At 38.6% G+C, this 24,942-nt stretch overlaps 1 protein-coding gene across 1 annotated transcript in view; it reads left to right on the plus strand.

The window, feature by feature from the left end:
- Positions 1-252: 252 nt before the first annotated feature.
- Positions 253-24,942, plus strand: part of LOC103597076 (fibrocystin-like) — a gene marked incomplete at its 3' end in the record, with an annotated part of 308,904 nt that continues 284,214 nt past the window's right edge. The window contains exons 1-2 of the mRNA XM_008580875.1: positions 253-326; positions 21,692-21,904. Coding sequence (XP_008579097.1) covers positions 21,709-21,904 — 196 coding nt within the window. The remainder of the gene's footprint in view (positions 327-21,691; positions 21,905-24,942) is intronic.

Here is a 24,942-nt window from a genome sequence, read left to right on the forward strand (position 1 = left end):
GGTATATTTGCCTCTTTTGGGAAGAGAGGCGTGACTACTTTTATTGACACATTTAAAATATATAAATTAATTTTGCATTCTTCGGGAAGTTTTTATTTTGATTGATCATCTATACTATTCTGCTGAAAAATAAAAAAGCAAGCAAACAAACCACCTTTCTGTTTTCCAGGGCAACTTTTCCTTTCAGTTCTGCCGGAGGTGGTCCAGGGCTCACAGCTGGTTTCCTGAAAGAGTGCCACAAGATGGCGACAATGTCACAGTGGAGAATGGCCAATTGCTACTGCTTGACACTAATACCAGCATCCTCAACTTCCTGCACATTAAAGGTCTGTGGAGTTTGAAGATCAGTGACATTGTTCTATGTCATTCTATTTCTTATAGGGGGCAGGAGGGAGAGGAAATTTTGGATAAGTTCCAGAACTTGGTCGACAATTTATTCTCAGACCAAATTGAGATTTTTACTATGAAAAGGAAGAAGTGGTCAGAAGGTTCAAAGGGAAAGGCCTTTCTTTGGACTCATAAGCACAGAGCTTAATTATTTTAATTTCTTAAAAACAAGAAGGTTAACAGCTTTCTCAAAGAATATACTTCTTTATTCAAGTACTTTGTAGTCTTGCTTCTCCAGGGCAGCCCCCACAGTATAGCAAAATGCTCTGAAATCAGTTAATGCTGTTGCCTTTGAAATTCCCTGCCAAGAAAGCAATGTCTTCCTGCTTTTGCCCTGTTGTGGTTTTAACTTCTTGATCCCGTGGCAAGTCATATAAATAGGTTTCTTTATTGCAAAACTAGCCATATAGCTCTAGGGTCTAGGAAGTTGGAAGAGTCTGAGAATTCAAATTTCAACTCTTCTACCACACTGCCAAATGGCCAAGTCAATTATTTCACCTTTTTTGCATTTCTTTCCTTATCTGCTAAGTGAGAATAAAAATCATTGCCTACTTCAGTAGCTGATAATAAGGAATGGTTATCACAGTGTTTCTGTTCATTGGCAAATGAAAATTGCTTGGGAGATGTGATTAGTTATGGATATCTATAAAACTCTGCACTAAAACACTATTCTTTACTATAAATATAATGAACACTTACACAAATATTTGTTCTTGTTAAAGTAAGAGCATGGCTACATGAAATAAAATATTTTGAAGGGGATGAACTAATGTAATTTTGATACCTGTTTCTTACAGACTGCATCAGCTTTTTTCTGATTAAGCATTTTATCATTTTATATTCTGGAAGTTCCCCCCCCCACCCCCCGGTAGCAAAGAGAAGTTTTTAGTCAAATCAGTTAATTAGTGCCCTTTAGAAGGGGAAATTGTCTGTCAGCTTGGGCTCTTGCCTTGTCTTTGTGGGGTGTGTGCGTGTGTGTGCTTGTGCATGTGTGTGTGGCTATTGGCTATGGGGGAGTGCTGATCTATTGAAAGCCTCCAACTACCTAAGGACTAGCAACGACAAAGGAAAATTACAGACTTAAAGCCTCATCTCAGCAAAAAGATGCTCTTGACAGGCCTTTAATCAGGACTCTTCCTATAGGAGTCCAGTTCTGCTGAAGGATGGGGCACCTTTCAGGTGTTCAAGGGTCTTAGCCTTGTATTGCTATAACCATTTGGGAGAAGTTTCCCAGCTTGGATTATGGAGTCTCCGGATGTACTATTACTTCCAGGTAAATGTTCAATTAAAGAACAGTGGTGATAAGACCAGAGACTGAAGAAGGAGAAGAGGGTGAGAGGGAGGATAAGATGTGTGTATATACACTTGGCTCATCACACACAGATTTCAAAGTTGAAACAACCCAAATACTTGCCCCAGACTGTCACCTTCCCATAGCAGTTTTTCTTAATATTCCTGGTTTAGACAATATTTTACTCTCATCATTTAGAATGAGTGATCTAGGTTTGGAAGGGCAAGCCTTCACCCTGTGGAAAGGGAGTTGACTATCTGAAGTTTCCTGTCTTTCTCTTGGGGAGGAGGAGAGTTGGTAGGAATGTGAGGAGAAGTAGTGGGTACCAGTTTTTGTACCAATAGGATGCAGGGGTTGTTGGCAGGGAGCAGGGTTGCCTAGAGTGAAACTCTGAGATTTTTATCCTAAAGATGTAGGTTGTGGCTCCTAGAAAGAATGAGAAGGGAAAGGGCACAGATCAAATTTTATTCAACAGATTATTTGTGAATGTTTATTATATGACCTGAGGACTCTGTGAGGGATAGAAGAAAAAATGAAGAACAATACTTAATGTCAGTTATGTGTAATATTACTGAAGAAAAAAATAATTAGGGAGCAAACATAAAAGAGTAAAATTTCTAGTTCTAAAACAGGAGATGCAGGCAGTGCAGCAGAATTTAGACTGGAGAAATCAGTGTGTTGAGGATGTGGGTGGATAGTGTAGAGGAGGTGAAGAGCTTATCATTTGTGTCTGACACATGTTTTGATCACACCCCTATTAATATACACACAAAATGAAAGTTTGAGAAGCTTCCCCATCTCACTTATTAGAACTGTCCAATGGCTAAGGCCAGAAACCTTGGTGGTATCCTAGACTTCTTTCTTTTTCTCACATTTTGTGACCCACCCATCAGTGAATCCTGTTGGCTGGATCTTCCATGTGTTCCTTATACAACAACACCTCCATTACCATCAGTCTAGTTCTAACCATCGTAATTTTTAACCTGGACTATTTCAAATTGCCTCTTAGTTGGTCCCTGTGTTTCCAATTCTTTGTCTTCCGTAATAGCAGAACCCCAATTTCCTTTGTGGCAGCAACGTACCCAGCTAAAATACAATATTTCCTGGCCTTCTTTGCAGCTAGACATAGGCTGTGGCTAAGAGCTGGCCAGTAAAATGTAAGAAGTGTCATGAGGGACATCTGGGAAATTTCCTAAAGTAGAGCTGTCCCAGTAGGAGGCATACCCTATTTGTCCTTCTTTCTTCCTGTTTCCTACTTCCTGGAATGTAAATGTGATAGCTACATTTCCAGCTGCCATTTTGGACCAAGAAGTGACTTGTTAATAATGGGGAAGCAAAAGAATGGGAGAAACACAGGACCCTGATGACTTTGGAGTTGCCATACTAGCCTTGGACTGCCCACCTCTGAGATTACTTTTTGTGATAGAAAAACAAGCCTTCATGTGTTTAAGTCATTGGCATTTGTGCTATATGCTAAAGTAAACCTTCAATAGTTTCTAGTCCATGTCCTTTAAGAGTATGTATATCTTGTAACTTCTCTCCTCAAACCCTCCAATGTCTTGTCATCTTAGTAGGAAATAAAGTCCAAAGTCCCTACCATTATTTAACCTCTGATCCCTTTGTTGACTTTGTCTTCCTTGTTCTCTCTGCATCAGCTCTCCTACAAATATGCTTCACTCGGGACCCATGTCCATGATGTCCTTTGCCCAGAATGTTCTTCAGATTCACACGGCTGGTTCACTTGTTTCATTTGCTCTTGGAGAAAGTATGGACTTCTCAGAGAGGCCTTTCTGGCCGTCTTTTCCAACATTACTACTGCTCCCCATCACTCTCTGTTCTTTGGTTTTGCTTTACTTTTCTTCATAGTACTAATCACACATGACATGCCATAAATTTACCTGTTTCTTTACAGTTAGTCTCCTCTACCAGAACAAGCTCAAAAAGGCAAAGGACTTTCCCAATTTATTTGCTGTTGTCTACTCAGGGTCTAAACAGTGCCTGACACATGGTGAGGGCTCAAAAATTATCTACTAATTTTTGAATGAATGGACAAATAAATGGTGCAGAGTTCAGGTCCTGGGTGAAATTTAAGAAGTGTATTTTTTAAACCCTTGCTCTACTATCACTTTTCACAACTAATTTACTTTCATTATCTTTTGTTGCTCTCACTGATATATACATACTCACACATGCACATATTGTACACTCATATGTATGTATCTGTACACACAAACACACTTGCACATTACACATAAACAGTGGTCCCCTTATCTGCGGTTTTGCTTTCTGAGGTTTCAGTTACCTGTGGTCAATCAGGGTCCAAAACTATTAAACACAAATTCCAGAGATAAACAATTCATAAGTTTTAAATTGTGCACTGTTCCAAGTAGCATGATAAAATCTTGTGTCATGGGATGTGAATCATCCCTTTGTCCAGTGTATCCACACTGTAGATGCTTACCTGCCCATTAGTCACTTAGCTGTCTTGGTTATCAGATCAAAGAAATATAGTATACATAGGATTTGGTACTATTTATGGTTTTAGGCATCTCCTGGGGGTCTTGGAATGTGTCCTCCTTGGATAAGAAAGAACTGTATATTTACATATATACATATGTAATATATACATATACATACACCTATTATATATATATGCATATCACTTGGAGTTGTTAGGAATGTAAAATCCACTAGTAAGTTATTTTTCTCTCTCTAAAAGGCATTTAAAAATGCTTTTACTGGTGAAGAACCACAACTCTCAAATATGTGTTTGATATAGTATAGCTCTAAACATTAAATGTCTTCTCTTGGTCTATAATATTTGTGAAGATTGAATCATCATCATCATCAACAGCAGTTCACTCTCTCAATATCTGTTACTGCCTGTCTTTTTCATATTCGTTCATGGTGCCAGAAAAGTAGCTGAGTGGAATTTTCTTTATTTTTCTGATACCATCTACAGGCTGAGATAAAGCATGAGAAATTTCAAACCAAGAATAATTTTTTCAAAAGATTTTAACCAGCAAAGTATAAAGTATTCTAATGGTGGTACTTTCTCAGCCATTTCTGTAATATTACAAATAATACATCCTACATGAATTATACACACTTTGAAAGGATTCATGCCAAATAAAAGTGAAAATAGATTACCTAAGAACTACATTTGGAAGTACTTTATGAAGATATTTTGTTTTCTATATTATTTTTCCATTTATGGAAACCAGCATTCTAATACATAGAAGACTCGGCTTTTACCTCAGGAAAACCAACACGTCTACATAGGGCCCTCAAGAGTCTTGAACTCTCTGTGGCCTACTCATATTTTCATCTGTAAAATCTGTAGAATTGACATTTTCTTCTTACAAGTACAACTTATATGGTAGAAAGGAAGATTGTAAATTTCTTTGGGGCAATTGGGAAATGGCACTAGGGACAAAGTTTTGTGCCATTATTTATGATGCTATATGAACTGATTCTTAAAGTTTATTGAAAAATGGCAGATTTTTTGTGTGACCATGATAAGAGCTTCAGCTGTATTTATTATTTCACTTTGATTAGAAAAAGCTCCAGAACTTTTTTCTGCTTACCATCCTACTTCTTTCCTCTTTCTCTCCCTTCCTCATTTTTTATTTTTTTTAAATTATTTTTTAGGGATACTGTTAAACACAAAAGAGAATTAACCCAATCAATTAATACTAATGAGCTGGGATGGAAATAGGCATATTGCCTTGATTTAGTTAATTATATTTTTTGTTCTTTTATGTTAAGATGCCCAACGGCCATAAGCATTGCTGAATTAAAATTTATTATTTTTATTCCAAGTAATTATGATGAGCCTTAATAACAAAGAAGGAACATTACCCTCTTGTCAGAGCATTGTGCATCCTAGGCAAGGATTTTGGGCTTGTGGTCTATAGCTGAGAAGCACTTATATTTCCTGAGTGAAGCAATGGATCTCTTTTTGATATGTTGGTCAAGCAGCTTGACGTGAAGTCACCTAGAGATAATGATTAATAAAGGGGCAATTAGGGGAAGATAAACTCAGCTATAAAAACGAATGAAATACTGCCATTTGCAACAACATGGATGGACCTTGAAAGAATAATATTAAGTGAAACGAGTCAGGCAGAGAAAAAGAAATACCACATGTTCTCACTTATTGGAGGGAGCTAAAGGTGAATGAATCAATTCACACACACACACACACACACACACTCCCACACACACACAAAAAAACAAACAAACAACAACAACAACAACAACAACAAAAACCCCCAAAAAAACCGGGGGAGGGGGGAGAGGAAGATATAACAACCACAATTATTTTTTTCTTTGAAGTTCTTATAACAAGCAAATGGAGGGGACACACTTGGGTGGGAAGGGGGAAAGGGAGGAGGGAGGGAGGTTTCGGTGATGGGACATAATAATCAACTACATTGTATATCGATAAAATAAAAAAAAAAAAAACTTGCCCCTTTTTGTTGAGCTTTTAGATTTTAGGTACTCTTATCTCACACACACGCATACATACACACAAGAAAGGTAACTATGTAAGATAATGGATATGTTAATTTGCTTGACTGTAGTAATCACTTCACCATACACTCCACATACATCAAAACATCATGTTGTATACCTTAAATATATGCCATTTAAAAAAGGGAAGATGTTTTGTAGTTTTTTACTACTCATAATGCCATTGCTTTAAAATGCTTGAGCAGAAACTTGTTTCCAGTCTCTATTGCTGCTTAATAGTGCACTGGTTCCCTACAATGCGATTTTCTATTTCTTGGTCTACTGGTGTATACCAAAGCCTTTAAATGCTTGTCAGTCTTTTGAGCCAGAAAAAACTGAGTCTGAATCTGGGCTCCACTTCATACCAGTTCTGTGACCTTGGGCAAGTTGCAGACCCTCTGTAAGCCTGAGGTTTTTCCTCATTAGGGTAATGCCCAATTATAATGACAACAGTAACAGTGATGGCTAGCTCTTATTGTTATGTGTTAGTATCACAATGAATCTCGCCCACCTCATATGGATGTTTTGAATATTCAGAGAGGGAATATTTGTAAAGCCCTTTACACAGAGCCTGGTTCAGAGTAAGAGCTCAATTGATGTTAGTTGTTGTTACTTTCAGACTGACAGAGATAACAGAAGAGATGGCTGAATATCAGGCCTAAGTTACAATTTTATTTCTAGATAGTGGCTGCTTCTATATACAAAGCAAACTGGATTACTGAAAGAATTAGCTGGATAATAAAGACCTTAGATTGCTTTTGCCTCTGTTATCTTCAGAATGCATACTGAAGTGTTTTTCTATTGCAAGAGAGAAGATACAGAGGTGGAAGTAGCAGAGTCTATTTGGTTGCCTCCATTCTCCTTCTTATTTTGACTCTGTGGAAGTGTGTTTTTCTAGTGCATCTTGGAATGTCATCTCATTTTCTCTACAGCTCTTTCTAGAGTTTTGAGGACACTCAGATCTTTTTGAGTGTATTATATCTGGGGTTTTTATGGCATAGAAATGCATGTTGTTGGTTTATTGAGATGAAGCATTTCTCTTGACCTGCTGTCAGGTTCGTTGTAGGGTTTCTTCTTCCTTCTCAAGGGTTTAAGGATTTCAGAATGAGGTAGTAAGTGCTGTATCCTGAACAGCCTTTTTTTATTCCAGGAATTGTATGCTTCATTGCCTCTAGTTAGCACTGTTCCAGCCTCAGATTCAGTAGATGCATGCTTCAGATAATGCTCTGTAATGCAGTGATCTAGAAATGCTACAAAACAGGAAGTCTCCAAGATATTACTCCTGGTACTTCTGTGCACCAGGCCTGAAAGAGTCACTTGGCAGATTGCCCTGTGCCTATAGTGTCAGGACTTTACAGAGATACCAGCTTGGATTGAAAGGAAATTCATCTGAAGGCAGGCTGGAGTTGTAATAAAAATAAAATATTTTGCATTAATATTTTCTTCTGTAACTGCAGAATATCTTGGTCAATGCGAGAGGGTTTGTGGGCTGGTAAAATTCATTGAAAAATTGGTAAATTAATAATAATTTATCTGCTAGTTGGCTATAAAAGATTGACTGCATTGCTTCCTTTCTTCATTGAAATACAGCTACCCTTTGAAGCAGGGGATGGGATGATTATGTATAGACAATACAACATGGTTGACCTTGTCATGCAGTTTGGTCAGTAAACTGGGGCCTGAGTTCAAATTTGAGGCAGTAACAGACTTTCTTATGGCTTTGGGTGAAGCTCTGGTATTCAAATCAATGCACAAACTGGAAATGATGGTGATTTTCCCTTCCCTTTGCAGGGGGAAAGTGGCTTTATATAAACCTCTACTGCATGTTAATGTTGTTTGTGTGGGCAACCCTGTGGAGGAAGAGCAGTAAAGGAGTTAGTGAATTTTCTTCCTACGTTTGCAAGCTTGGTGCTCCACAAGGGGCTGGTCTGTGCAGTAATCCAAAGGGGAAGCCTGATGAAAAAGTCAGCATCAGAAAGAATTAAAATGAGTTTTGAAAACATCCACCTTTAAGTCCCTTTACCTTGTGTGTCTCTATGTGTCAGGCTTTTCTTGGTGACAAGTTGGTATTAATTCTATTAGGGAGGGGACTTTGCCTATATCTAAAGCTAAGTGGATCATTCATAGAATTTTTAATTGGCTAAGAATTTGAATTATTTTTATATAAATTCTTTAGTAATATAATATCAGGGAGTATTTTCTTCTTCCTTCTACCTTTGAGTAAGCGTATAGAGGTTTAAGCTATAAGCAGGAGCAAGATGTTTTGCTCACCTTTATGTGAGTATTACTAGCACTATTTTTATCTCCAGGCATGTAATTGGTACTCAAATAATTGTTAAGTGAATGAACTAATGAACGAGTTTCTGACCTGAAGAGGCAGGTTAATGTTAGTTGTGAATTTTTTCATAATCAGAGTTTTTCCTGGTACCCTCAAATGTTAGTGGATTAGGCCAGACAGTGACCAATTTCATTTACTATTTGTGTATCAGAAGATCAGAGACAAAGGCTCTTTAATGTGGGGGACACTTGGCTCCAAAACCCCTTATTTTTCCCAATCAGACAATGACTTATATTATTTACCTCCAAGAGAACAGTCCCAGACACACTTGATTAGCCTTAAATTAAAGATAAGCCATTGCTGTGAGAAAGGACATGCTTTCAATAGATGGGCAGACAGACAGATAGTTAGATATTAAATAATTTACAGTTTTATGTCTTGACAAGTTGGATATTGTAACATGAAAAATGCTACTGAAAGGGACCAGTCCCTTCCTAGCACAGAAGCTATAATGTTTGCAGTAATGAAAGATAAATGTTTTAAACTTTCTTACTTAAAACCCACTGGCTTTCTATTAGCCCTTAAGTTCAAGTCTAAACTTCAGATGGCTTACAGGGTCCTTTAGGACTTGGTCTCTCCTTACCTCTCTATCTCACTTGTTGATTAATGATCCCTAGATCTTATTCATCCAAACCGAGAGTGGAGCTTGAAATCTGGGGATCTTTTGTATCTGGGATTCTTGTGGACATGAAAATATACAGGAGGCTGAGCATTTCATTACTATTGTTTCTCACGCAGTATATAATATTCCTAGGGTCAAGTAAAGGTAGGAAGAATTCTCAATTTTTATATTAATGAATACAGTAAAGAAACAAGTATTATCTTTCATTTCTAATACTATTATGCTACAACCAAGTCATATTTACAATATTTAGAGAATAATTATATTTGGAAACTTTTGAAAAGTCAGGTTGCTCAGAGAAATATATCAAATTAGGGACTGGTCAAAATGTGATTGGGTCAATACTAATTAAACTTAGATAAAGAGAAGGGGGAAATTATTTGGATGAACTTAGTAGCTAGGGAGATTTTTACCTGCTTGGTACAGACTTAGGGGAAAAGGCAGTTTTGTGAGTTTTTTTGTTTTGTTTTGTTTTTTCTCTTTCTCCTTAGAATAGCATTCTTTCTAAATTCTTAAGTCACTTTTAGCAATCCATGGAACAGCTGAGGGAGTTGAGCACTTAAAAGCCAGAAACTTTGTTGGTAAAAGGAAGTAATGGTTTTCTGGAGGTAAGAAGGAAATCAAGTTTTAGTTAAGTAGTAATTGATAACAGTAGCTCTAATGACAAAGGCATTTTATTTATATCTCAGTATTTGAGTGCCTTTTCAATACTTCAGTATAGTTTCTCTTCCACAAATATGTTGACACTTTGTAATTAGTATAGAGTTAACTCAGTTATAAGGTTAACTTAATGAGTTTTATGTTTTGTAGAAAAAGTGAAAGGCTAAGTCATAACCTTCATCTTCCCTCTGAGTTACCTGTAATTAGGTCAGTTCACTAAAACCAGAGTATTTTCATTCATCTGGAGCAATTCAAGTTCACTGTGACCTTCTGGAAGTGGAGACTGGTTTTTTTTACAATTTTATTTCAGCACCTACCAAGGGGCTGGAAAATAACAGTAAATATGGGTTTAATGACTAAGGGAATTAAACTGTAATTCCAGGCTTGTATTTCTCAGTCTATTTTAGAAGATAGCAAGCATCACAAGACTATGGACACCTAGAACAATCAGTTAATTTACCTGTAGTAGTGATTCTCAAAGTGTGGTCCCCCATCTGCAGCATCAACATCACCTGGGAACTCACATGAAATACAAATTTTTGGTCCCCACAGCAAAGCTACTCTGGGGGTGGGGCCCACCAATTGGTGCTTTAAGATTTCTAGATGATTCTGATAGGTGCTCAAATTTGAGAATTACTAGCCTTTTAAAACAGTAAAGGGAACCCTGTAGAATTGTCAGGACTGGAAGCCAATTAACCTGGTCCAGCTAATCTTTTCCCAAAGGCTATGCGATTATTTGCAAACAACAGTGGAAACTGGGCTGGCCACATTGAATGGGCTTATCCTGAGAATAGCATTCTACTTGGATGGAGTTCTCTATCCTGTCAGGGAAATCTGAGCTGATGAAAACCATTTCTCCCAACTGCTATTGTTCGTGGCTCTGAATCAGTGGTTTTATTTCAGATATGTATTTTCCCTCTACATTGCCCATTTGACTGCAGTACCAGGCTAATTAAGGAATTAGTATGTGGCATCCATTCTGGGGAGGTGTATGATTCTTTTCCTACATCCTGAGAACACTTTTGCCAACACTTTCTAGTTCATATTTTCTTTTTTTAATCAGGCAGACATTACAATTAAAATACCGTTAAAGTGATTCTGGTAAGTATTGCAATAAGCATGTTTTTTAATTAAAGGAAGAACAGGGAGATGCATAAGCAGCACCAGCTAAAGGGGAAAATCTTGTCCAATATCTATTTTAATTGAAATGAAAAAAAAATATGGGGGAAAGACAGGAGCAGCAGCCCCTGCCTGTGCGTGCATGGCTCCATCCCATGTTGCTAGGTTTAGGTGTTCTGTGCTTGATTAATTAGTATCCAGCCAGAGAGTCCATTCCCTTTGCCCCCAATCCTTAAAGCCTGATTTATGCCTCACATCCGCTATAAATATGTGAGGGCTCAGGCATCTATTTGCTGAGCCGCTAGTGGATAGGATTATGGAGTATGGACTGAGCTCTTGGGGGCTCTCGTTTGCCAGCCAAATTGATTTTACGCCTCTCTGGCTGGGGACAAGCCCACCTCGAAGGCTTCCCAGGCTCTGCTCCAGTGGATCAGGCAAAAGTCTAATCCGGATCTTGCCAACAAAGGAAGCTGTGTGCATCCCCATCACAATGCAGGCTTTGAGCAGTGGCTGCCTTCCTTAAATGCTACTCTTCTCTCTTCTTCCTCACTTCCTCCTCCTGGCTCCCACTCCCGAAGCAGCACAGTGCAGTCAGGTACAGCAATGCACCCCAACTCTGTGCAGATCACTCAGCCAGTTCCCCTATTTGAGGCAGAGCAGGATCTGTCTGTCCATCCTGAATGGATGACCGTCTATAATTCTCCAGGGGCAGGGAATTCCACAAGCTCCTCTTGACTATTTAACAATTGAAAGGTAAGGACATATAGGCTGCTAAACTTTTTAAGAAAAAAAGGCTGAATGGAGCTTAATTAATGTAAGTCAGTCAGTTGGATAATTTACATCTCAGAATTTAGGTAGTTCAAGCTTTGAATAAACAAGTGATCTAGTCTGGTGATTCAGATTGATCTAAAAATTGGAGTCCTCAGATTCCTCCCTGGGTCTTGCCTCCATTCACCTTTCACTTCTGCTTGAGAATGGAATCACTTTCCCTGGGTTCACTTTGCCACCTGACATTCACCTGCTAAGTCAGCACACTGGCTCTGCAATCTTTCTCCCTTGATCCTCCTAACAATGACATTGAGGGCCTGACATGCTCATCCATCACCTTCACAGTTTTTAAAGGTCTTATGAGAGCCTATATCTCTTCTACTTTCTGATTCTTCTCCCAATTTACCTAATTCTTTGACCCACTCTCAAGAATTTTGCTCCTTCTTCTTCTAGCCTTTAAATGTTGATTTTTGATCCTTTTTTTTTTTGTCTCCTTATCTCCCTTCTGTTCTCACTTTACATGTCCCCTCTGGGAGACCTCATTTAGTTTTATAACTTCTACTCCTATTTATTTAACAAATATGATCACTGACCATGTTCCCCATGTGCCAGGCACTGTTCTAGGCATAGGGACTATGGCTGTGAATTAAACAGACCCAAATCTTGCTCTTGTAGAGTTTACTTCTGTAAGGGAAATGGTCAATAAGCAAAATAAGTAAGCAAATTATATTTTTTGTTAGATTTGCTTAGTACCACAGAGGAAAAGGCAGCAGGAGAGGTGGGGAGGGAATACTCATTGGTGGGGTGATGGTTGGGGGTGTTTGTACACAATGAGGGCAAAGACCATGAAGTTGGGGAGCAAGAAGGTCAGTGTGGTAGTAGTATTGTGAGCAAGGGGGAGAGTGGAGGGAGATTGGGTCAGAGAAGACCAACCCTGTAGGGTTTGGTAGGCTTTGACTCAGAGTGTGGTAGGGGCCATTGGAGAATTTTCAGCAGAAAGGTGACATGATATGGTTTGCATTAGCAAAACAACAACAACACTGGGTGCTGTTTTGAGACTCTGCCCTGGGGTGGGGTTCTGGACAGAGGCAGGGAGCTGAATTATGAGGCTGTTAGAATAATCCAAGGGTGAGATGAGAGTGACTTAGACACCAGACTTAGATGTGGAAGTGGTGAGATGTGGTTGGACCATGGGGATATTTTGAAGGTAGAATGCATAAAATTTGCTGAAGGATTGGTTGCAGGGTGAGAGAGTAAGAGCTGATATTAGAGTTTTCAAACTGAGCAACTGAAAGGATGGAGTTGTCATTTACAGAGATGGGAAGGACTGTGGGAAGATCTGTGGGTCAAGACAAGGAGTTCAGTTTTTGGATGTGCTAAGTTAAGAAACCTATGAGATATCCAAGTAGAGATACTGAGTAGGCAGTTAGGTATAGGAGCTTTGAGCTGAGGGTAGAGGTCAGGCTTGAAGATATAAATTTAGGAGTCATCAGCAATTAGCATGTGATGGCCTTTAAAACCTGAAGACAAGATGGGACAACCAAGGTGGAGTATATAGACTGATAAGAAAAGTGTCCAGAGACACCAAGTGTCAGTGGCTGGGGTGATCAGGAAGACTCAAGCAGAAAAGGCTGAGAAAGGGATGGATGCCTGGGAGGTAGGAAAACCAGGAGGATACAGTGCTGGGCACGTGAGGGAAAAAGTCCCTGGCAAGAAGTGACCAAGTGTGTCAAATGCTGCTGGCCACTCAGGAAAGGTGAACCCTGGGCATTGAGCCTTGGATTCACCACAGATTGCCATTTGTGACCTTGACAGGGGCAGTTTTGGTGGAGTGGTCAGGCAAAGGCCTGGCTGGGGAGGATTCAAAAGAGAATATTCAAGGGAGTATTCAAAAGAGAGATTCAAAAGAGAAAGAATTGAAGATGGCAGGTATAGCCAGCTCTTATGAAGAATACTATCTTATGGTAAAATATTTATACTCTAAATTTTTACATATGGGGGGAAATAGTTAAAACTGTACATTTGTTTTCTTCAAACACTCAATACACACATACACACACCCCCAAATATTTTGTGGTTATTACAGAACATGACTAATTGTAGGGTTAGCCAAAAGCAGGTTTTGATGTGCTTTGCAAACATTAGCTAGCTGCTAAAAGTCTCTTTTACTTCCCTTTGAAAGAAATAAAAGAGATATTTAATGGAAAGAAGTGATTACATGTAAAAAGTTGTGTTCATTTATTTATTTTAGAGGGGAAGTAACAATAATGATGGTTGATTGATTTTTATAAAATTACCCAAGGTCACATGTGGGACATAGTCAGCTTTCATGAAAGTCATAACAAGCAATTTAAGGGTCACAGCCAAAGGCTGATTTCAGCACTGCTCTTTATTTCAGCTTTCAGAAATGGGGTCAAGCTCTATAAAGTGGAGAAATAAAGTCCTCCCACTTCCCTCCCATACTAGAGTAACTATCCTTTAAAGCAGCTCACTATATATTTATTTTAAGCTAATAAAGTGTGAGGATAAAAATCTTGGGGCCTTGGCACAGAGCTAGATTAAATATAAACCTTTCATTCTTTCACACAAAAAAGCTTTCACTTTAGTTATCACTTATAATTATTTCAGGCAGAAATAGCTGAATTTTTCATCAGATTCTCTTCTTAATGTGTCTGGGTTTCCTTATATTTGCCACTGATAAAGTTAGGAGGAGATGCTTGTTAGCAGGGGTTAATGGTGTTCATATTCATTAATTGGTCCTGTTTATAGCACCCTTGACAACACAAATAATTCATTTTCTTTGGGCTGAGCTTTTTTCTCTTCATTAGCGTCATTATTAGTTCCTGTCAATAAATGATACTTCACAATTTTTACCTATTTGTTTCATTGTATTTAATATTTTGCTTAATGTTACAAGGAACACAGCCCAGGTTTTATATCTACCTGCTAATCCTTGTAATCTGCATCAAATCCTTTTTGGAATGAGGCAAGGTATATCTACATTAACAAAATAAAAATAAATCATATATAAACAAGCCATGGGCAAACTTACTTAGGTTAACACATGTTTTTTCTTAAATGTGACTATGAAGACAATCCTAATTAATGAGAAAGCTACCAGTGAGGGTTGGTGGAAATGGATAGAACATAAGCTTTTTAAAACTAAAAAAAAATTTTTTTTATTGAAACATAATTAAATGTACATATCTATGATGTACCAAATTAAATATCCATAATTTTGTGCAGTATGTGATATCAAATCAAAATAATTAGTATACTCAACAATACATGACATATTCATTTCTTGTGGCCATTTGCAATTTCTCCCTAACCCCCCATCCCACTCCCCCTTTCGCACCTCTGGTAACCTTAGTTCTGTTCTCTCCTTTTGAAAGTTCAATGTACTATTGTGATTGTTATTTGTTTGTTTCTTTCTTCCTTTCTTTCCTACTTTATTTTTTTTATTTGTTTATTTTTTTTAACACCCACTTATGAGCAAGGGTATGTGGTATTTCTTTTTCTGTGCATGGCTTATTTCACTTAACATGATTTTCTCTAAGTTCATCCATGTTACTGTGAATGGCAGAATTTCATTCCTTTTTTATGGCATGGTAGTATTCCACTGAGTATATATATCACATTTCCTTATTCAGTCATCTGTTGATGGAAATTTAGGTTGGTACCAACTCTTGGCTATTGTAAATAGAGCTGTGATAAACATAGGAGTGCAAGTATCCTTTGACATGATTATTTCCACTCCTTTTGGTATATACCCAGCAGTGGGATTACTGGACCATATTGCAGTTCTATCTGTAGTTGTTTGAGGAATATCCATACCATTTTCCATAATGGATGCACTAATTTACAGTCCCATCAACAGTGTAGGAGGGTTCCCCATTCTCCTCATCCTTACGAGCATTTTTTATTCTCTGCCTTTTTGATAATAGCCAATCTAACTGCAGTGAGAAGATATCTCAGTGTGATTTTGATTTACATTTCCCCGATGCTTGCTAATGTTGAGCATTTCTTCATATGCCTGTTGGTCATTCATATATCTTCTCTTGAGAAATGCCTATTTGGCTCCTTTGCCCATTTTTTTAATTGGGTTACTTTTTTTTTTTACTGTTAAGTTGTTTGAGTTTCTTATATATTCTGGATCTTAATCCTTTTCAGATGCATGGTTTGCAATTATTTTCTCTCATTCTGTAGGTTGTCTTTCAGTTCTATTAATTGTTTCTTTTGTTGTGCAGAAGCTTTTTAGTTTGATATAATCCCATTTGTTTATTTTTTCTTTTGTTGCCTGTGCTTTTGGAGTCATATTTGTAATGTCTTTTCTTAGTTCTACTTTCTGAAGTGTTTTCCCTATATTTTCTTTTACTAGTTTTATAGTCTCAGGTCTTATTTTTAAGTCTTTAATCCATTTTGAGTTGATTTTGGTATATGGTGAGAGGTATTGGTCTCATTTCATTCTTCAGCTTATGAATGTCCAGTTTTCCCAGCACCATTTATTGAAGAGGCAATCTTTTCCCATAGACACAAAAATCCTCAACAAAATATTAGCAAACAGAATATAGCAACATATCAAAGAAATTATACACCACGATCAAGTGGGATTCATCCCAGGGATGCAAGGATGGTTAAACATCTGCAAGTCAATGAATGTGATACATCACATCAGCAAAATCAAGGACAAAAACCACATGATTTTCTGAATAGATGTAGAAAAATCATTTGATGAAGTTCAACATCCTTTCATGATGAAGACTCTCAGCAAATTAAGTATAGAGGGAAAATATCTCAACACAATAAAATCCATATACAACAAACCCACCAACAATATCATCCTGAATGGGGAAAAGTTGAAAGCCTTTCCCTTAAGAATAAGAACAAGACAAGGATGTCCATTTTGACCACTCCTATTTAGCATGGTACTGGAAGTACTAGCCAGAGCAATCAGGCAAGAGAAAGAAATAAAGGGTATCCAGACTGGAAAAGATGAAGTCAAACTGTCCCTGTTTGCAGATGACATTTCTCAACATAATTAAAGCCATATACAATAAACCCACTGCCAATATCATCCCGAATGGGGAAAAGCTGAAAGCTTTTCCTTTAAGAACAGGAACCAGACAAGGATGCCCACTCTCACCACTCCTATTCAACATAGTGTTGGAAGTACTAGCCAGAGCAATCAAGGAAGAGAAGGAAATAAAGGGTATCCAGACTGGAAAAGATGAAGTCAAACTGTCCCTGTTTGCAGATGACATGATCCTATAGATCCTATATATAAAAAAACCTAAAGACTCTACCAAAAACTCTTAGAGTTGATAAATGATTTCAGTAAAGCTTCAGGTTACAAAATCAACACTCAAAAATCAGTAGTGTTTTTATACTCCAACAATGAACTAGCAGAAAAGGAAATCGAGGAAGTAAGCCCATTTACAACAGTCACTAAAAAATATAAAATACCCAGGAATCAATTTAGCCAAAGAGGTAAAAGATCTCTACAATGAGAACTACAAATCACTGCTGAAAGAAATTATAGAGGACACAGAAAGATGAAAAGACATTCCATGCTTGGATTAGAAGAATCAACACTAGAAAAATGTCCATACTACTCAAAGTGATCTACAGATTCAATGCAATCCCCCATCAAAATACCAATGAAATTCTTCACAGAAATAGAAAAAAACAATCCAATCCTAGCATTCATATAGAATAATAAAAGACTCTGAATAGCTAAAGCAATCCTGAGTAAAAAAAATAAAGCCTGAGGCATTATACTATCTGATCTCACATCATACTACAAAGCTATATTAACCAAGACAGCATGGTACTGGCATGAAAAGAGACACATGGACTAAGGGAACAGAATACAGAACCCAGAAATCAGCCTATATATTTACAGCCAACTGATCTTTGACAAATGAACATGAGCTCTTCTGTCAGGTGGTCCTAGGTTCTAATGCTTGGCTCTGCCTTTTCTGGTCTGGTAGAGGTATGAGCTTCTCTAGCTTGTATTCAGCCCCATGAAATACAGAATGTGACATTGATCTAAGAAGCTGGTTTTGAAGGTCATTTCAGACAACATATCTAAAGATTTTGACACATGGTAGGTGTTTAATAAATGTTAGTTCTCTTGTTTTCCCTGTAGTCTTATTTGAATTCCTGATGATGCATAAAATACCTTTTTCAAGTGAAATCCAAAGTTCACTGCAGCCTAGTTGGAGTCAGGAAGCATGTACCTTGTGTCTTTTTTAGTGCAAATACATGCCTGACTGTATTCTTAAAGATATGAACATCAAATGTTCTAGAGTTGGGAGGAGGCTCAATGAATGCATGTTTCTACCCTTTGCTTTGCCGATGACAAAACAGACCTTCCTTAGGCACTGAGTAAGACAGATTTGGGAATTTAGTAATCCGAGGTCCAGCAATTTTATGGGATTTACCGAGGGTCATTCAGAGGCCAACAGCAGAGTCAGGACAGGAACCCCGATTCTCTACCATGCTTCCACCACTCATCGAGATCAATTCTGATTTGATGACTGTTTATGATGGGTGAGTCCTGCCATGCAAGTCCATAGTCTACCAGTTGAATGTAATTAGTTAGGACATTAATGACATGTGGCTGTGAGTGAGAAAGTTTTACTTAACATAGAAAGTACAAAGTATTTTGACCATACAGGTCAAATTTCTTCCTTCTTGTTCATGGCAGGCTTCATGTTTATTACTGCAGTTCTGTGTGTAATGACAATGGAAGAGACAATTAAAGCCAAAATTGCTGGTGGGTTCTCTGGAGGTCATTAAGCAGTATGGCACTGCTCTGCCACTGAGCCTATAGATTGCCGAAGGATAATCCCCTGTTTTTTGGATAGTTTACCCTAGAGTATGATTTATATGACATATTTCAAAAAAAGGTCAGGACTAGCAACGGTGAGACGTTGAAAGTAGGTGGGACAGCAGTCCTAAGGTGATGGGCAGCTAAGAAATGGAGCAGGTCATAGCCAGAATATGGGATGTGAAGACGGTGCATGTAATGACAGCAGCAGACACCGTGGCATTAAGTTTCGGGCAGGTGTGAGACCACAGACCAGGGATGTACATGCATTATTTTAATAAATCTCACCATAATTCTGTGAGGGAGAAACTCCTACCATGCACATTTTACAGATGGAGAAACTAAATACCCAAGAGGGGTGTGTCCTGAATTGTGGCTGAAAGGACAGAGCACTAAATTTAATGGGTCTAGTCCAGATAAACATCTTGTGACTGTTACTGCTGGTGTGGGGCTTGAGCTTTTAGGATTGAAGACGAGAAGACTTGATGAAGAGAGCTGAGGAAAGCTGGAGAAAAGTTTTGGAACAGAAGGTTAGGGAAGAAGCCTCCATGTTTGACTACAGGGTCAGACATTTGCTGATCACTGTGCCTGCACTAAGACGGAGGTAAACAAAAATGACTAAAGGATCTTAGCCGTTTTCTTCTTTGCCTCTCATTCCTCCAGTTTAACTGCGTCCAGTTGTGATTTCTGGAAAGCAACAACAATTCAACTCAGTAATTTGGCACGCTGGATTTAGAACTAAATTTAGCAGGTGAAGACTCTTTCTTCCCCTCTGCCCCTCATAAAGACCCTCCTTTTTACAGCAGAAACTGCCCTTTGAGCCATTTCTGACACTTTGCTGTCTCTCTTATATCCTTTGTCTACCTGTAGGTCATTGAGACAATGTATGGGCTTGTACATTAAATATAATAACATTCTTTCTGAGAAAATGGGAGCATGTGTGTGCGTTTGTACATAAGGAGATTCAGGTACTTAAATCAGATTCTCTAAAGACACCACCATTTATTTATTCATTCAACAATTATACATTGAGTGCCAACTACCTACTAGTCACTGTTCTAGACACCAGGAATTTAGAAGTGAACAGAAGAAATAATTGCCCTAATGAAGCATGTGTTCTAGTGGGGGAGAGAGCAGAAAATATACATGTAAATATACAGTATGTCTGATGTTAAGTGTTATGAAGAAAAACACATTTGGGTATGAGGCTAGGGCATACTATTTTATATAGACTGGAGAGGAAAGGCCTTGGTGAGAAGTTAACATTTGAATAGAAGCAAGGGGGAGCGAGCCATGTGAATATTCAACAAAAGAATGTTCTACAAAAAGGAAGAGCATGTGCTTAATTCCTAGGCCTGTTGAGAACTAAGAAAAGGCCAATGTGTTTGGGCAGATGAGTGAACACTGAGTTTTAAAAGATGATGTTGGAGAGGTGTCAGAGATGGGGTGGCAAATCATGAGGGGCCTTTTGTAGCCCAATATAAGGACTTTGACTTTTATTTTGAGTGAGATGGGAAGCTATTGTAGGCTTTGGAAAAGAGGAGCTCTTGTGTTTCCAATATAAAGTCACAACTCTGACCACTTTGTTACAGGGTAGAAGAGTCTAGTCCAGTGCTTTTGCAAATGACTTACAGGAGGGAGATGGATTTAGTAGCTCCTTCAGCTTAAAGTGTTTGTTTATGTGGGATGCTTTAATTATTTTGACATTATTGGGAAAATTCCATGTGAAATGTAAACATTCTAAATCCTTTTAAAGGAAGGTATTATGAAGATGAAAGTATCTTTTTAATACTTTAATTACTACTCTTACAATGTAAAATAATTCTACTATAAAATAATATCCCCATGTTATTTGCCCCCCTTTAGGGGGCAGAAAATTTGAATATTTGAGCAAAATGGTATCTGTAACAATTAAGATTATTTGGTTGTAAATAACAGAAACTTTTCTTTAAAAAAATTTATTACAAAGATACTGGGTAGCTTACTGAATTAATGGAAATTGATTTGGAAAATCAGGTACAGAAATAGATAGAAATCAGGGCATGGAGGCAGGGCTTAGCTGGTGGGGGTCTCAGAAGCAGGAACTCTTCCCAGCCTCCTTAGAATGCTACCACTAGTGTTAATGAGATCTAAACATTTCCTGTCTTCTCTTCCCATTGGTTCCACATTCCTTTTGAAGCCCAAGTATGTGACTCAGGATACGGTAGAACAAGACGTCTTTTTTATTTTATTTTTTTAATTTAAATTTTTAAATTTTTATTCGTACATATTTATGGAGTACAGAGTTGACTTTCAGTATTTGTGTACAGTATGTGATGATCAAATCAATATTATTAGCCTGTTCATCATTACAAATCATAATTACTTATTGTGTCCCTTAACTAATTCCTCCCTATTCCCCCTCCACTCCCCCTTTCCCACCTCTGTAACTATAGGTCTGTTGTCTTTTTCTGAAAGTTCAGTGTTTTATTATGGTCTGTCTTTCTTTGTTTCTTAGCTCCCACTCATGAGTGATAACGTGTGTTATTTCTTTCTGTGCCTGGCTCATTTCACTTAACGTACTGTTCTCCAAGCTCATAGTAGGACAAGACATCGTAATTGACAGTCCCACTCAGCTCTATTCAGTGGGGCAGAGCGATTCCTCAAGGAAATTAGGAATTTCTATTATCAAAAGAAAGTGTAATGGATGCTGGTTAACTAAAATGTTACACATGCCTTCATTGTACTTGCTTTTACTGTAATTCTTACAAGGCACCTTTTCTTTTATCTCTATTTCTTATACACTTGTTTCCCAGTTTTTAAAAAAAATTTTATAAGCTGATTTTATCTTTTACTAAATGGTAAAGTTAGTGGCCTTCTCATTCCTTATTTAACCATTCCTAAGTTGTTGGACATTTAGATTACTGTCATGAAAAATATTATAAGTAAAGCTGCAAGGAATAGTAATAGACAACCTAAGCTGGCTTAGTAACATTGTGCTTCTACTTCTGGGTGTCTGATCTACCCTATCATGCTTATAGAAGAGAGGGCAAGATAAAATAAGTATAAATTCCAGCAGAAGTATATAAATGAAGGGGATTTCATCAGACACTGGAACTGTCAAACGGGGTGAGCCTCATCCTCCCAGGGACTCACAAATCTGTCTTTTTCCTTTAGGGGGCAGGCTGATTTTCATGGCTCCAGGACCCATTGTTCTCAGGGCCCACTCCATCCTTGTTTCTGATGGTGGAGAGCTCCGGATTGGATCCGAGGACAAACCCTTCCAAGGCAAAGCTCAGATCAAACTCTATGGGAGTTCCCACTCTACCCCCTTCTTTCCATATGGAGTCAAGTTCCTGGCTGTGAGGAATGGAAGTCTTTCTCTGCATGGTGAGTATGGCAATTGACCAGATGAAATGGAGTAGAGCTGTGTCTAGCAAATATATGGGCAATGGAAAATGATAACACTATTTAAAAATCTTTGGCTATGAGTTGCTGAGGCAACAAGGTCAATTAGAGCCTGGCACTATTTCCTTAAATAACAAATAAAATTGTATAATTCCTGGGGCACAGTATACTACAGTTTCCATTATTTGCTGCCCTTCCTGTAAGGGGATTGCACTCCTCTGCCTACTGTCAGGTGACTTTAAGTGCATTCCTGTGGGTGGACCATACTTCCTTGCCCTGCTGAGAGTGGGCTTAGCCATGGACTTGCTTTGGTCAGTGAAATGTGAGCAGAAATGATGTACTGTATGACCAAGTGGAAGTTTTAAGAGCCGTTGTGATGCTTTAGCCATTTTGCTCTTTTCCCTCCATTTGAGAATATTTTGTGTCAGGTAGGGGCAGTTCCTTCAGCTTGAGAACCTGAATGCAGACAACGTGGGGCAGAGCTGCAGTGACTTACTGCTGTCAAGTGTGTGAATGAGGAATGATCCTTTGTTGTCATAAGCCACTGAGATTTGCATTTGTAACTGCAGCTTAACCTAGTGAAAATTGACTTATTCAATTACTTAGCATACACTGATGACTGTCTTCATGTAACAGTCTGGCATCACAAACCAAACAGAGACAACTCCCCCCACCCCCACCCTGTGAACAGGGTTTAATTACAGTTTTACTTAGAATGCTTTTGCAGATGGGTTGGGTGTTTATGGATTCCTAGGGGAAAACAGGTATTAGGCTACAGTGTGTTCCTGCTCGAACTTTATTTGCCTTCTGATCATCTAATTCCACTTTGGAAAATGGACTTTTTTTCCCCTTGAGATCCAGGAAATTACCGTGTGCTGGGATCATCTTTAATATCAACTGGAAAATGTAAGTATAAAATGATGAGTCTTAAGTATATTTCCGTGAATACCTGTATACTTTTGGTTGCATAGCAGGAGCCAAAGGCAGATCAAAAACATGAGCTCCGGATAGTGACCCAGTCTCCAGAAAATATGATGTTGTTTACATTGGCATTTGTATATTAACGTGATAGAATAAAACTTCTTATCATACAATAATTGTTCTAGACATGGGCATGCGGCTACGCTGGGGAGTCTGCCATTCTTCTCTGTTCAGGCTCTGTCTACTACAACTTTGGGCCTCCATCATTGTCTACTGAAAAGCACTCTTACCTCTTTTCATTTACTATCAGAGGGAGCAAGATCTTTTCTTCGAGGCTTTATTCAGTGTTGACCATGGGCCAGAGAGTGTGCTGGACACTGGGGATCAAACTTTGTAAGGTTTAAAAAGCCCGTAACTATCTGGACAGAAATGCAAAATGCCTACTATCTTGATTCTTGTGTTCTACTACCAAGGAAGACTTTTTTCCTCCTATCTTCATCAGCAAGCACTTACTGACCTGGGGGCTCAGGATTCATGAGTGTCTTCTGTCTATCCACACGTTAGCCATTGTCTTCAAATGTTTGTTGTAGTTCATTGGTCACTTAGGTTACCAACCCAATGTGCTGTTGTTCACCACTGAAAAAAAAGCAGCTGGAGAACATGAGGGCATAGGACAGAGCTTCAGCCAGCCCATAAGTCATCCAGAAGACCTTGAGGCTTAAGAGGAATCCTCAGACTTGAGATCCACTGTCTCTCACAATGAAGATAGCACAGCTCCTGCAAGAAATTGAAATTAAAATGATGAAAAGTGAAAACACTCTAATTCTTTCACTCTGCTTCTTACATTTTGATCTCTTCTCATTTTCATGCTCTAGTATGGAGGATCAGCAAAAGTTCATAAACAGACCTTTATGTGCCTGTATTTGAAATGTACCCTGTGTCTGTAAGCCTTTATGATTAAGTAAATGTCAAGTTAAGAAAATCCCTAGTGCCATTGCTTGCAGTCAATATGAAGCAAATAAAGCAAAGCAGATGCTTCTAATACATTTTGAGAATTTTAAAAGTTGAAAAAATTGTTGCTACACTAGCCATGTGATGTTACTGGATACTCAGAGTCAGAGCACCTCTCCCTCTGCTTCCCTTGTTTCCATGTTTCCATCTTCTCTCTCTTCTTCCTCCTCTCTCCCTTTCCCTCTCTTCCTCTTTTCCATCCCCCTCATCCCTCCTTTTTCTCTCCACTGCCCTTGCCTTCTCCTCTCCTCTCCTGTACTCCCAGATTAGGTTGTCATTAACAACTGTTTAACCCACTCCCCTAAAGCCCTTCCAGCATAGGAGAGACTCAGACCTCATGTGAACCACAGAACTTGCACATTGAACATAGGCTATATCAAGCTATTTCCTCTCTGATGTGGGGCTGCCGCATCTCACTCATTTGAAAGACATGGTATGCAGGAAAGAGCTCAGCCATTTGGGTGAGAGGGACTCCCTTCCTGATGTATCTGCCAGAGAATCACAGTCACATGTGTGACTCATCAATCCTCTCCCTTTACCCCTCCCTCAGCACCTGAGGTCTCGAACAGATTCCCCTCCGGCCTGGTGGTATATCATGGTTAAAATCATTATGTAATTTCACTTGCCTTTCCCCAGGGCCAAAGGTAGGTCTAGTGACAGTGGGGCTTTATGGAAAAACTAATTTTATTTCGCTGTCAAGTATGCAAAACAGAGAGCAACTTGATTCACTGTCTTGCACCCGGAATGTCTCTAATGACCCAGCATTTGCTCAGCTTCTCAGGATAGTGTAGTGAGGAGATTCAACAACTTTGGTGCACAGAAGACTCTTCTGAGGAGATTTTTTTAAAATCCAGATTTTTAAACCCCCTACCCAGTCTGGTTCAGTGAGCCCGGGAACCTGCATTTTAACGGGACCCTTATGGGATTTGATTTAGGTGGCTCACTGACTACACTTGGAGATAAACTGATTTTAGTGGTTAATAGTTTTGGAATCAGAAATTGATCCAGTTTTGCCACTTAACAGCTATGACCTTGGGCAAATTTATCTCTGTAAAACCAGGAAAACACAGCCCCCCACCTTACAGACT

The sequence above is a fragment of the Galeopterus variegatus genome, unplaced genomic scaffold, assembly GCF_000696425.1.
Source record: "Galeopterus variegatus unplaced genomic scaffold, G_variegatus-3.0.2 Scaffold2185, whole genome shotgun sequence".
Lineage (NCBI taxonomy): Eukaryota > Metazoa > Chordata > Mammalia > Dermoptera > Cynocephalidae > Galeopterus > Galeopterus variegatus.